We start from the raw sequence: 12,438 nt of genomic DNA on the forward strand, positions 1-12,438 counted from the left end.
GCCCATGTATACCTATGAAATATAAACAAGATGGTTGGTTTGGGAAGACCAGACTAAAGAAAGTTTACAAGGTAACAGGATGTTTAAGTAGCTCTCGATTTTTGAATTAGGTCTGAGATTTTCAATCTGGACAGATTTCAGTGGGCAGCCCATTTCCACCATGGCTTCTCTGAAGTATATTCAAAAGTAGATTTGCTTATTCAAAACTCCCTGAAAGCTCCTGCTTTTCTCTTTCTCCTTTCTTTCCATCTCCCCCCCCAACCCCCACTTGCACAAGAGGCATCATTTTCCATTGAAACTCTCCAGCTGTTCCCATTTGAGTCTGGCTTTCTGTGGGGCTGTGTATGGTTAGAGAGTGGAGGGGGGATGTTGCATGTCAAGGAATAGTGAGAACAGACACATCAACAGGCACCCACAATGTGGATTGTGACTGGCTAGGAAAAGTTAAAGGCCGTCAGTCATTGGCAGCTGAAGCCAAACATTCCCACATCGATGGAGCTGGCTCATTGTTGGGCGGTTGTTATTTGCCGGAAAGAACAGATTTGATCATGTTTAAAGTGGCTGCTCTTGGGATCTGAGTTCTGAATCCTAGTAGTGTGAACTCAAGTAGGCCTTTGAGAGGGGAAAGGGATCCTCTGAGGCTTATGGTTTTTGTCTCAGAAACACGGAAGATACAGATAAGGTATTCACCAAAAACTTCAGCCAAAGGCTAGGTATCCTGGGAGTGCTGGCACTCTGGGGAGTCTGCTAAACCACACTGTGTGTGCATGCATGTGCACGCATGTACGTGTGCACATGTGTTAAATGTGCGTGCATGCTTGCTTGCTTGTTTACGTACTTGCATATGTGTGCATAAAAGGCTGTGTGTTTATAAGGCAAAAGAGAGGAAATAGAGAAAACAATTAGAGAGCTTTTCCTTACTCTTTTAAAAAGTAATACTTTATAATTGGGATCACTTTGGAGCAAATTGTCACGATGCAACTGCAAACATGTCTGATCATCTTCGTATTTATGCCTTTTCTGTTCTTTTTATAAATTACCACTCTGGAGATAGAGTTTTCCCACACTTCAATGGCCTATGTTTATTGATCTCTCTCCCTTTCTTATTCTGTATCTCTGATTCTCTCTTCTCGCTTTCTCCATTTTTTCTCTCCCTCTCCTCTCTCTTCCTTCCTCTCTTCTTCTCTTCCCCCCTTTCTCTCCGTGTAGACACAAAGGATACACATGCATATATAATGCATGATTATGAAATAGGGCCCTTGTGTATGTGTAGATGTCTTAATACACACACATATACACACACATGCGCACACACAATGACCTACTCTTCTAATGCCTATGCAGACATTTCCACCTCCTGACATTTTGCTGTCTGCACTTCCCCAGGGGACTTAGGGTGCAAAGAGAAATGGTAGTGAAGGACCGCAAGGCTGTGTTTGCATGCCTGCACGTTCAGCGCTTCTTGGCCTTGCTCCTTGGCCTGCCCTCGGCTCTGTGACCTGTAGAGGGGCTCTGTTTTGGGACTGTCAGTCAGCCAGCCTTAGCCACCCCACCCTCCATTTTCTGGCCTAGGTGATGATGCCTATAGAGAGTGCTTGTGTATGTGGGGGTAACCTCCCCGTGTCTCTGTTTGCATCTGTCCTTTGTGCCTCAGGGACATCCCTGAGGACATGGCCTGGTTCAGCCAGAAGACACTGCTGTTGGGTGGAACTTGAGACCCTTTAGCCAAGCTATTTGGGTGCTGCCCCTGCTGGGGTGGGGAGGGGGGGGGATTTCATCTTCCAGAGGAGAGACTGTGGTGTGGCACTGGGAGCAGAGCTCTACCTGAGCCAACCTGGCATAAACCCTGAGGCTGCTTCAGCTGTGCCTCGCCGTCAAAAGCAGCTGCCTGGGAGAGGTTGGCCTCTTGTTCACGGTTGAGATGATTTATTTTGATTAATTTATTCACAGATAGATATATTTATTTATTTACAAATGGAAGCACCTCAGAGATGGTTTCCCGTGCTCTCCTAGCCTGGGATCTTCAGGGGTTACTCATAGAACTCCTGGACTGTATAACCCATTATTTCTCTACAGAATTGTTTTGCCCTAAAGAAAAAGAGAGAAAGCTAATTGTTCTTCTAATAAACATTCTCACCAAAGTGAACCTGAGTGCAAAAATCTCTATCACAAAAATAGATTTCCTTTTCTCCAAAGAAGGACTGATATTTCCTAAAAGAGAAGCCTCCTGTTAATGGGAAATAACTTCCTAGGGTTGGCTACTAACGGCCTTTAGTTCTTCCTGCTTCAGTTGTAACTGGGCTGCCCAAGATAGATTTGCAAAGTGTTACTTAAAATTCATCCTTGTTCTATGGATGGATTTTTATCTTAGAGATGCCTCACACAGCCTTCTGGTTCATTTCTCTCTGCTCTGGGCATCAATGTTGACAAGATGGAAGAAACGACTCTTCTCCACTCCGGCTGTCTGGATAATAAGTTTGGCTGAACAGGGCCAAATATATCTTCTCCTTTTCCCTTTTGTGAAAGGATAAACTTTGATCCAGCTGTTCAATTGAGTTCTGGACAACTTGGCACTCAGTTTTAAAGTTCAAAGAGTAAGCACTTAGGGTTGGTCCTGCTTGCATTGGATGCTGTTTATGGTGGCCCTCTTTGGAAAGGAGTCATTGGATGCCTTGGGAATGTTATTGTTAAAGGATTTAATCAAATCAATTGTGTGTGTGTGTGTGTGTGTGTGTGTGTGTGTGTGTGTAAGAGAGAGAGAGAGAGAGAGAGAGAGAGAGAGAGAGAGAGAGAGAGAGAGAGAGAGAGAGAGAGAGAACACATGTGAGCGATTCTTTAAAATGAAAGGATAACCAGGAGACTGATCCCAGATGGCTGCTATGGAAGTAACCATAGCCTGTGTGAGTTAATTTTGGGAGCCCCCTAGATTTGGGAGGAAGAGGAAAAATGGCAAATGAAGAAGTGGAAGGGGAGGATTGCATTGTGGTGACCATAGAGAAATTTACTTTCCTGAATCACAAGTATCTGAGTCAACAGAAATAGTCAAAATATTGTCCTCATGTTAGAGAGAGGCAAACCCATTGGAAGGGACTAATGCTACATACCATATTTTGAAGTTCATATACTAGAAATATCTAAAATAGCACGATGAAATCTTTGAAATTAAGTATTTATATAGTTCTTCAAGTGGAAAATTGAAAGACAAAAAGCTCTTTTGATGTCTCATATTTCATTTAATATGAAAAGGGGCATGTTTAGAAATAGGACCCCTTTTTGGGGGGGATTAAGTTACTAAGTCACCTTAGTATGTTTTAGTACAAATAATGTTTCTTGAAGTTAAGAAAAAAAAATTTGAACTGCTTTCCTTTTAGGGAAACAACAACAAAAAAGCACCTGAATCTGATTTACACAAGACCTACATATTTTTATTGCTACAAATACACTTTTACTGAGTTTGCAAAGTTTTTTATATTTAAATCAAAGGTTTAAATATGCATATTCAGTTCCTATAGTACTTATCTACTTGCAAAGCATATATTAACTAGTAATTGACTGTTAATTTTATAGACATGGTAGCCAGGGAAGTCAATCAATGACCTATTAAGTATTTTGACAAGCAATTTACATATTTGATGACTTCAGTTCGTCTTTTCAGAGTCAAATCCAACATAATTGTTCAGTTGTGTTTGTATCAAATGAATTACAATACAGGAAAAAAAAGATTAGTTTTGTTAAAATAATAACCTGACTACAAATATTCATTTGAATGCGTTCAAATTGTTCATAATTACTTTCAAAGGACACAGCAAAGCTTTTGTTCAGTATTTTTTTTTAGTTATTTATAAAGCATAGACCAAATCAGTTCTTGAAGTCTGTTGAGATTTTAAAAAACACCTTTGCTTAAAAATATCAAAGCCTTTAAATTTTAACTGACAGATAAGGTCTGAAACTTTGTTTTGAAAAGAAAATTGATAAGAATTTGTGTCTTTAGGAATTAAAAGAAACGGAAAAAAAAAAAAACCCTGAGACATTCTTAAAAAAAAAAAAAAAGAAAGAAAAAAACCCCTGATTGTTACTACTAATGAAATAGCAGCTGAAAAAAAAATAGTAGTCTTTTTGATTTTATCACAAAAAATAAACTGGTAGTGACAGGATATGATGGAGAGATTTGACATCCAAGCAAATCACTGTCATTGATTCAATTATTCTAATTCTGAATAAAAGCTGTATACAGTATGTGTTTATGCTACAGTGGATTTTTTTAAGTGATTGACATTCATCATATTAGTTAGACAGTTTTAAAAGCTAACTCTTTGTTTTATGCAATGTGGTCAAGAACAAATAACAGTGAAATTTGTAACATATTAAAAGCAGGCCACTTGAAAACGTTAGTTATAATCACATCAAAATAGAATAACATATATGAAAATATATTTTGGAAACCCAGTTTTTTCACTATTGGTCTTAGCCCATTTAGAAAGAGACTAGCTGCTGAAAGATGCAAATGTTGCTTTGTAAGTTACATTCATTGGTAGCTATTCTGTGCCCAGGTCACCTTGAGCACATGTACAAAAAATTCAAGGACATGGAAAGATGACTTCAAGATAGACAGTTGTTACTACAAATCTGTTCGAACAAAATGTGTGCAGCTTGGCCTGTGTATGGATAAAAAACTCGCATTCTTAGGAGGCCTGCCCAGAGGAGGATCTGAATGAATAGTTCTTCAATGACCGACCTTCCTGAATTTACTAATGAAGGGTAGGGTAGAGCTGATGCAAGGGGAAGATGAGTTAGTTGGTGTTTTTGTTTTGTTTTTTAAAAATCTTCCACCATTTGGCTTCAAGTCTGTGTTCTGTGCTACTTTCCCACCCAGCTTCAGTGCCCTTTTTTGGGTATCCTGGCATTAATATCACTGTCAGTTTAGATTTCAATCTTGACCTCTGTTTGGCGACATGATTTTACAATGCTGACTTTCAATGTTTAGAATTACTGCTGTGAACTACAGAAGGCCATCAGTTCCTTTTCTGGGTTGAACAAATTTGGATCACTGAAGTTTGTTTTAATACATTTATTAACCAACATAGCAGATGCATTATCTTCAATGGTCTTACCCTCAAATCTTGTTTCTTTATCAATTTAATAATTTACATAACAGAATGCATGACATGCTAGCTTTGATGCAGTATAGTCCTTATACCTTTGCAAAAATAATTTGTCATGTCTTGCTCTGCCCAAGCTATAATATTTTCAGTGGAGAATGGAGTTTTCAGAAATAAAGAATAATTATGATCCTCAGTTACTATGAACATCTTGTACGAATCTCACAAGATTTCCATATACTATGTGTTACCGGTTTTTACACAGACACAAAAAATCTAAGCCTATCATTGTCCACTGTAGAATAGCATGATCTTTTTTTGAGGTTGAGTTTGTTTTTATTTATAAAATATTATTATTCCAACTGAGAATATAATGTATAACTTTTTTAAATATAAAAATATTTATTAATGCCCTCTGCTTTTACATTACAGTTATTTTTGAAAACATCTTCCTCTTCTAAATTTAGTCTTAATTTGTAAAAAAAGAAAAACAAGCAAAACTATCCTAAACAGTGGCCGTATCTGATCACGTATACTGTATTCTGCCCTAGCAGTTCCCCACCTCTCAACAATAAGGAGAAAGGTATTTTTCATTATCTAAATAGTAACTTTTAAATGGAATAATATTTGTTACAGTTTACTAGGAAAAAAAAACCAAACCATGACTAAAAACACATAAGGAAGAGAGCAGGTGCCACATAAAAAATCCTTTATCAATTTTTAAGATTGTTGGGTTAAATCATTAAGAAAAACATTAACATAAACCATTGGTAACCCCAAAATAGGATGTTATAGAAATCTGAGAGAGAGCATTGAGTGAGGAGCAATGCCTAGAAGTCCAAGTGATCTTTGCCTCCAGCCGTCACGCCACATCCCAGGCTCAGCTGTTTGGCGGATTCCACCAGATCCCGTTTGTTCGATCGGCTCACTGTGTCTGACAAGTCTGGAGGCAAAATGCAGTCGCTGTAGCAGATTGGGGGGGGGGGGGAAGAGAAGAGAAAAAGTAATTAATTTTGCTTTAGTTAGCATACTTCAGCATGCAATATTATGCTCTGTTGATCAGCATTCAGCCTTGCATATAAAATTCCCGCTCAAACAGTTCCTCAGACTTATATCCATAAAATTACAAGCAATTCTTACTAGATTTTTACAAACCACAGCCGTTCTAGAATTGGGATAAAAAAAATCTTAAAATGGAAATTTTCCTGAGCACAACCCCAAACTGATTTAAGTTTTCTTTATTCAACTACAATTAAATTGTGGTTCTAAATAGCCACACATTTTAAACAACAAGGCAAAAGAAAAGAGAAATAGCAGCAAATTTGTGGAAAAAAAATTGCTTTGGGGAAGAAGAAAAAGTTAGAACCATTAAACAATCTTGTCAGAGCTGCAAAGCACTATTTTGTGTTCTGTGTGCAACTTAATGTGGCTTCAATAAGTAGGGAATTGGGAGGAAGAACCTTTTCACAAATGCTTCTTTCTTCTATTAGGTTTGCCTGATGTCCAGACATCTAGACTCTAATGTCTCCAGGACCTTGTACTTTTCATAGAAATACAGACACTGGAAAAACCCAAGTGCTTCCCAAAACAAAGGTCAATGGTTTTCATGTGTCTTCATGTGGCAGACATAGAATTTGTGTTAGGGCTTGACACATTTGCCCACCATTGTTCAGTGTTAAGTACATTGGGCCCAGAAGGTACCAGGGTTTTCAAACTGTCTTGTAGATTTCAATTTTCCCCTTTTGCATTAATCTATTTACAGTTATAGCCTGCTTTACCGAAAAAAAAAAAAAAAAGGTCCTTTTCCTTTTCTAAATGATTCACTAACAAATTCCTTTCCATATAAGCTTCCCTAGTTCATTTGGAACTTGTCAAGAAGGAGGAAGATTCCAACCCATCCATGACTTAGTAGGATTTAAAGGTGGAAGGGGGTCTTCGAGATCATCTGGTCTAACAGTTTAATTTTGCAGATGAGGAAATTGAGGGATAAAGTGACTAGTCCAACACCACAGTTTCCTAAAAGAGCGAAGATTTTAATCTAGATCTATACACCAAAGCTAGTACTTTTTCTGCTGGACCAAGAGCCCTTAGTTGAGTGTTAAAGTGTCTCCTAAGGTTAAGAGGGGTATTCCTGAACACCAAGTTCAGTTACTAAATCCAATATGCCAAAGTGCCTCTGGGAATAAGATTTAATTTCAAAACATTAAATTTCTAGGAACCTCTCTGCTGTAGAAGGTGAGGTGTGTCTTGTAATAAGTTAAAGGAAAGGGGGGGCAAATCTGAGGGACAGTGGGAACCTAACAATGATAGCCAATCAAGTCTTCTGTTTGTGAACCTGTTGGAAAATGGTGCTTATAGACCTCTCTTCATGATGGAAGGATAGTGGAGTGGTTCACTGCATCATAATGTCAAGCGTTGGAAAAGACCTTAGAAATTATGAGCCCAACCCCTTTCATTGACATAGGAGAAAAACGGAGGCCCAGGAAGTGAAAGGGATTTTCTGAGGCAGCAGAAAACAGAGGGGGTCTAATGCTAATGTGTGCTACACATTATATTGCAGTTTAGTCCCTACAATGTCTTTTTTTTACAATCACAGGAGCAGAATAAAACTCAAGAGATCATACATGTTTAAATGAATTTATAAGGGGCAGCTAGGTGGCGCAGTGGATAAAGCACCAGCCCTGGATTCAGGAGGACCTGAGTTCAAATCCGGCCTCAGACACTTGACACTTACTAGCTGTGTGACCCTGGGCAAGTCCTTAACCCCCATTGTCCCGCAGAAAAAAAAACAAAAAACAAAACAAAACAAAAGGTTTTCTCCTTTGCAGTTGATTCCTTACTCTGCCTTTATTTTTTTTCAAGAGAATATATATATATATATAGACATATTACACACACACACACACCACACATATATTATATAAAGTTAAAATATTGTATCATCAAACATAAGGCATAGAAAGGGCAGCACGGTATAGGTGTTCAGGAAAGGGGAACCTAAGATCAAGTTGTGGCCTCTGATAGCCTCCGTTTACACACTTGTCCAATGGAGATATTAACACATGTACTTCCCATCTCCCTAGGGTTGCATATAGAAGAGGAGCTTTGTAAACAAACAATGTTTAAAAATGTGAATTTTTTAACATGCAAGAAGATTACAAGGACTAGAATAATGCCTGATCTTTATGTAGTGCTTGGAGGTCCTCACAAAGTGCTTCACATACATCTCATTTTTTTTTTTTTTAGCGAGGCAATTGAGGTTAAGTGACTTGCCCAGGGTCACACAGCTAGTAAGTGTTAAGTGTCTGAGGCCGGATTTGAACTCAGGTACTCCTGACTCCAGGGCTGGTGCTCTATCCACTGTGCCACCTAGCTGCCCCTCATACATCTCATTTGACACTCACAACTATCTTGTTAAGGCAGAAAATTCAAAAACCTTATTCCTTGTGTACATATGAGGATAATGCATTCCAATCCTTTTGTGACTGAAGACACGTATTCAGAGAGAGTTTAGGTGGTGTGCCCACCTTGGGGTGTCGTAGAGGAATGATGTAAAACAATCATCACTGTACAAGAATGCCCTTCGTGAGGCTGCTCTGACCAATGCCAAGTATGCCATGAATACATCCCACTGTTACATTGTGAAACCCACACTGCTGAAATGGCATTTTAGCCAGTTCTCTAGAAGCAAAGGAGATGGTCTTTAAGGATGCTAGCAAGCCCTTGAGCTTTAGTACTGCCTTTTCCAAATCTGCCTGCTGCCCGCTCGATGGATTACACTGCCCCTATGAAGCCAGCCAGCCTTCCTTCCTTCCTTCCTGCCTTCCTTCCTTCCTTCTTTCCAGCTCCAAATGAAGCTATGGATATTTCTGCAAAAGTGAATTGCTTAATTTGTGAAATGCTTTGAGCCTCACTTCTGTCTACACAGGCCTGTTAGATTATCTGAGGTAATACTGCTGGATAATCCTGCCCCTTCTGCTTCACAGCTGAGAGCACCAAGCAGTGAACTTGGCAAAGTACTTTGGCTATGGATGGGTAAGCCTGCCAAAAATCCACCATAGCCCTGTAGAAATAGCCTTAAAGAGGGAGGGGGTGATTCGCCCAGAATCTCCGAGGATTTATAAGCCAAGCCAGTCCTAGAAGCAGACTTCCAGATCATTTCCACTAGGTATCACTGCCTTCCTTAAGATAGGAGTGCCCTCTGATCCTTTAAGGTCTATGCAGCAGCCCTTCGAGGGTCAGGGTCACTGCCTGCATCAGCTAGCTTGTCTCTCCTTAAGCCCTTGATCAAACAGCTCACCCACAGCCACTCAGGAATGGATTTCCTGGCTCAACATTTACCTTCCTAACTCATTTTCTGCGAGCCTGCCAAGCTCACTGCTCACCACTTGCAGCTCAGAGACAGAAGGGGCAAGATAATGAATCTAGATTATACCTGGATTTGAGACAAATTGTAGGTAAATACCTATTAAAAGAAGTTTAATCAATTTATATTTATTTCATATTTTGCCAAGACAAAACCCACAAGCTGCCATTTATTTATTTTTTTAATCATCATTTTAATCCTAGCAGGTAAATAGGGATTTAAAGGTTTTAAAAACCCCTGTTTTACTAAGAGTTCCTGAAATCATCATAATTTGTATAGCTCAGATTCAAAGGCATTATAGAACTTCATGTACTCAAAATATTCTTAATAGTGACACCTTTTGTTTTAAAAAGAAACCTAAAGTAAATGAATGCATTGCTAGAGAAGGAATCTTGGAGCTAATGTAGCCCACTGCTTCACTGTACACACAAGGAAACTGAGGTCCAGGGAAGGGGACATGACTTCCCCAAGGTCATATAACAAGGCAATGGAAGAAAGAGAACCTTTTACACACTCTGGATTCCCCCTTCTTAGGCTGATCCTCACGTAGTACATTAAAACAAAAAAACAACCAGCTCTTATTTTCAACACTCTGAATGAGCTTTGATTGTACCATTGGTGGGCTCCTCCCTGCTCAAGGCTTATTCTTGTTCTGGAAGGGTTTCTGTGGTTAAAACCCCCCCATCTGCCTGGTAACCAACTTCTGGGATGAGCCTTCCGGTGGGATGAGACTGGGTGAAGGGGTCTCAGAAGACAACACAGACCACTGAGGGGCCAATTGTTGAAGCCCTTCTGGCTTGGATGTACTAGATGTGCATGTCTTCTGGTCCTATCTTCAAGGGGCACAGTGAAGCAGTTGAGTAACCCAAACTCTTATTTAGCATCTTCTGTAGGCAAAGCAAATGTAGAAAGGGTAGCCAAGACCTATGCTGAGTACTGACTAGTGCATAAATCCAAGACACAGGTCCACAGACTCACAGAACGTAGAGCTGAATGATTTTCGAGGTCACCTAGTCCAGCCCCCTAATTTCACATATGAGGAAACTGAGACCCTAGAGAGGTTGTGAGTCTAAGTTTACAAATATAGCAAAGGGGAAGAGTTGGGTGGCCCCATCCAACGACTCCCAACTGTCCTTACTCTACCTTATTGCTGCAGAGCTAGATTGCAGTAATTTAATTTAACTTAATGGACACTACGCTAACTGATTTAGACATCCTTGACTTTCAAACTGTGAAGGGAAAAGGAGAGAACTTCTTTCCTGTCAGTTTTACTTTTATTCGTAATTCAGAAAGCATTTTTTAAAGGATCTACTCTGTACAAAGGCAATGTGCCAGGTGCTAGGGGGAAGTCCTTGCTCTGATGGAACTTAGAGTCTATGAGAGGGCAAAGAAACAAAACAAGTCTAATACAATGGAGAGAAATCATTACTGTCTGGGGAGTGAGGAGGAAAAAGGGTTTCTGGAGGAGATGGGTGAAATGCTAATAGGTAAAGAGAACATCTTGGCATAAGGAAGAGCATGTGCAAAGGCATGGACATAGGAAAGAGCAGTGCCTCTTCAAAGGGAGACAGCCGTCAAATCTGGGGAATGAAATGAAATGAGAATGGAAATGTAGGGTGGGTCAGACTTCGGAGGCCATGAATGGCAGGCATATTTCTAAGGGGAATGGAATGACAAGGTCAATAAGTAGGAGTCCTCTGGCCCTGCTGCAAAGAATGGAGTGGGGAGGTGAGGTCCTGGATGTCATTTCTCTGGCGGGTGGATATGAGTGCCTGGACAAGAGAGGAGGAGATGTGAGAGAGAAAATGGAGACAGCATCCGCTGGGTAAAGACTCAAAGATAAGAAGTCAAAGAAGGGAGAGTCCAAGAGAAGCCCAGATTTTATCTCCCTCTTCCCCTCCTTGATGGCTCCTGAGCAGCAGGAACTCTTAGCAAATACCACTTCTACTGCACCAGTGTGCAGCCTTGGAGCAGACCCTGACTCCTCCCCCACCCCCCAACCCAGGTGCAAGGAGTAATTTAACATGAATGATGGAAGTACCTTGTCAAATAGCTGAACAGGATTTCTCCAATCATTCTAAGGATTTGGGGGGATCTTGAAGATTCAATTGTTTTGTAAAGAATTAATTGTTATTTGAGGTTTTTATGCCTCGATGTGCACTGGTTTGGGGCTCCACAAACTGCATGGTGCTCCACCCACTGGTTGTAGCCGTTGCCATGGCACTGGCACCTCATGTCATCACTACTCGTGGAAAGCCTACATGGCCTGGCAAAATTATAATGATTGGAAGCCTAGTGAGGGCAGTCATGTGACTGTCAGAGCAGCCATCCCATTGGCTGGGGCTGTGTGGGGTTTTGGGGGGAGGAGAATTGGGCATTCCAGCTGGATGCTGGAAGGACAGGAGTTCTGCTGTGTATTCTCAGCTGATTCCTGGGCAGTGGTATTTTCTCAGGTTGTATAATTTCCCTTTTCCCATTTTATTTCCATTCTCTTGATCCTACTAATCCTGTTTGTGGTTTTTTGTTATTATTTTTTTAAGTTCGTTCTTGTTAAAATAAATCCTGTTCTGTTTTGAGGAAGGCTGCCGGTCTCTTTCCTTGCCCCAATATTGCAGTGAGCCGCTTAGCTAACACTCTCCAATTAAAAATTGGTCCCCACAGTTTCTAGACAATTAATAAAGAGAATGTGAAGGGAAAAATGGAGAAGTAGGCTACTGAGGAGGGATAATTAACCTCTCTCTAAAACTATCTCTCAAGCTGTAGAGAGTGGAAGGAATACTCCCACGGACAAGACCATGGGTCATTGGAATGCTGAATAAAACCTCACTGTATAAAGTTAACCAACAAAGTGACAGTCAGGCTATCTTGACATCTGAGCCTTTTTGAAAAATAATAATCCCGATGTTCTACTTTGGAGCATAGAGGGAAGAAAACCCTTTGTTCCCTTCCCAGAATCTCAGAAGCATCTGGGTT

At 40.2% G+C, this 12,438-nt stretch overlaps 1 protein-coding gene across 1 annotated transcript in view; it reads right to left on the bottom strand.

The window, feature by feature from the left end:
• Window positions 1-3,207: 3,207 nt before the first annotated feature.
• Window positions 3,208-12,438, bottom strand: part of ELP4 (elongator acetyltransferase complex subunit 4) — a 242,931-nt gene continuing 233,700 nt past the window's right edge. Inside the window, 2 exon segments of the mRNA XM_043969894.1 lie at window positions 3,208-6,052; window positions 6,054-6,062. Of these exon segments, the coding sequence (XP_043825829.1) occupies window positions 5,930-6,052; window positions 6,054-6,062 (132 nt within the window). The 3' untranslated portion in view covers window positions 3,208-5,929.

The sequence above is a fragment of the Dromiciops gliroides genome, chromosome 6, assembly GCF_019393635.1.
Source record: "Dromiciops gliroides isolate mDroGli1 chromosome 6, mDroGli1.pri, whole genome shotgun sequence".
Classification (NCBI taxonomy): Eukaryota; Metazoa; Chordata; class Mammalia; order Microbiotheria; family Microbiotheriidae; genus Dromiciops; species Dromiciops gliroides.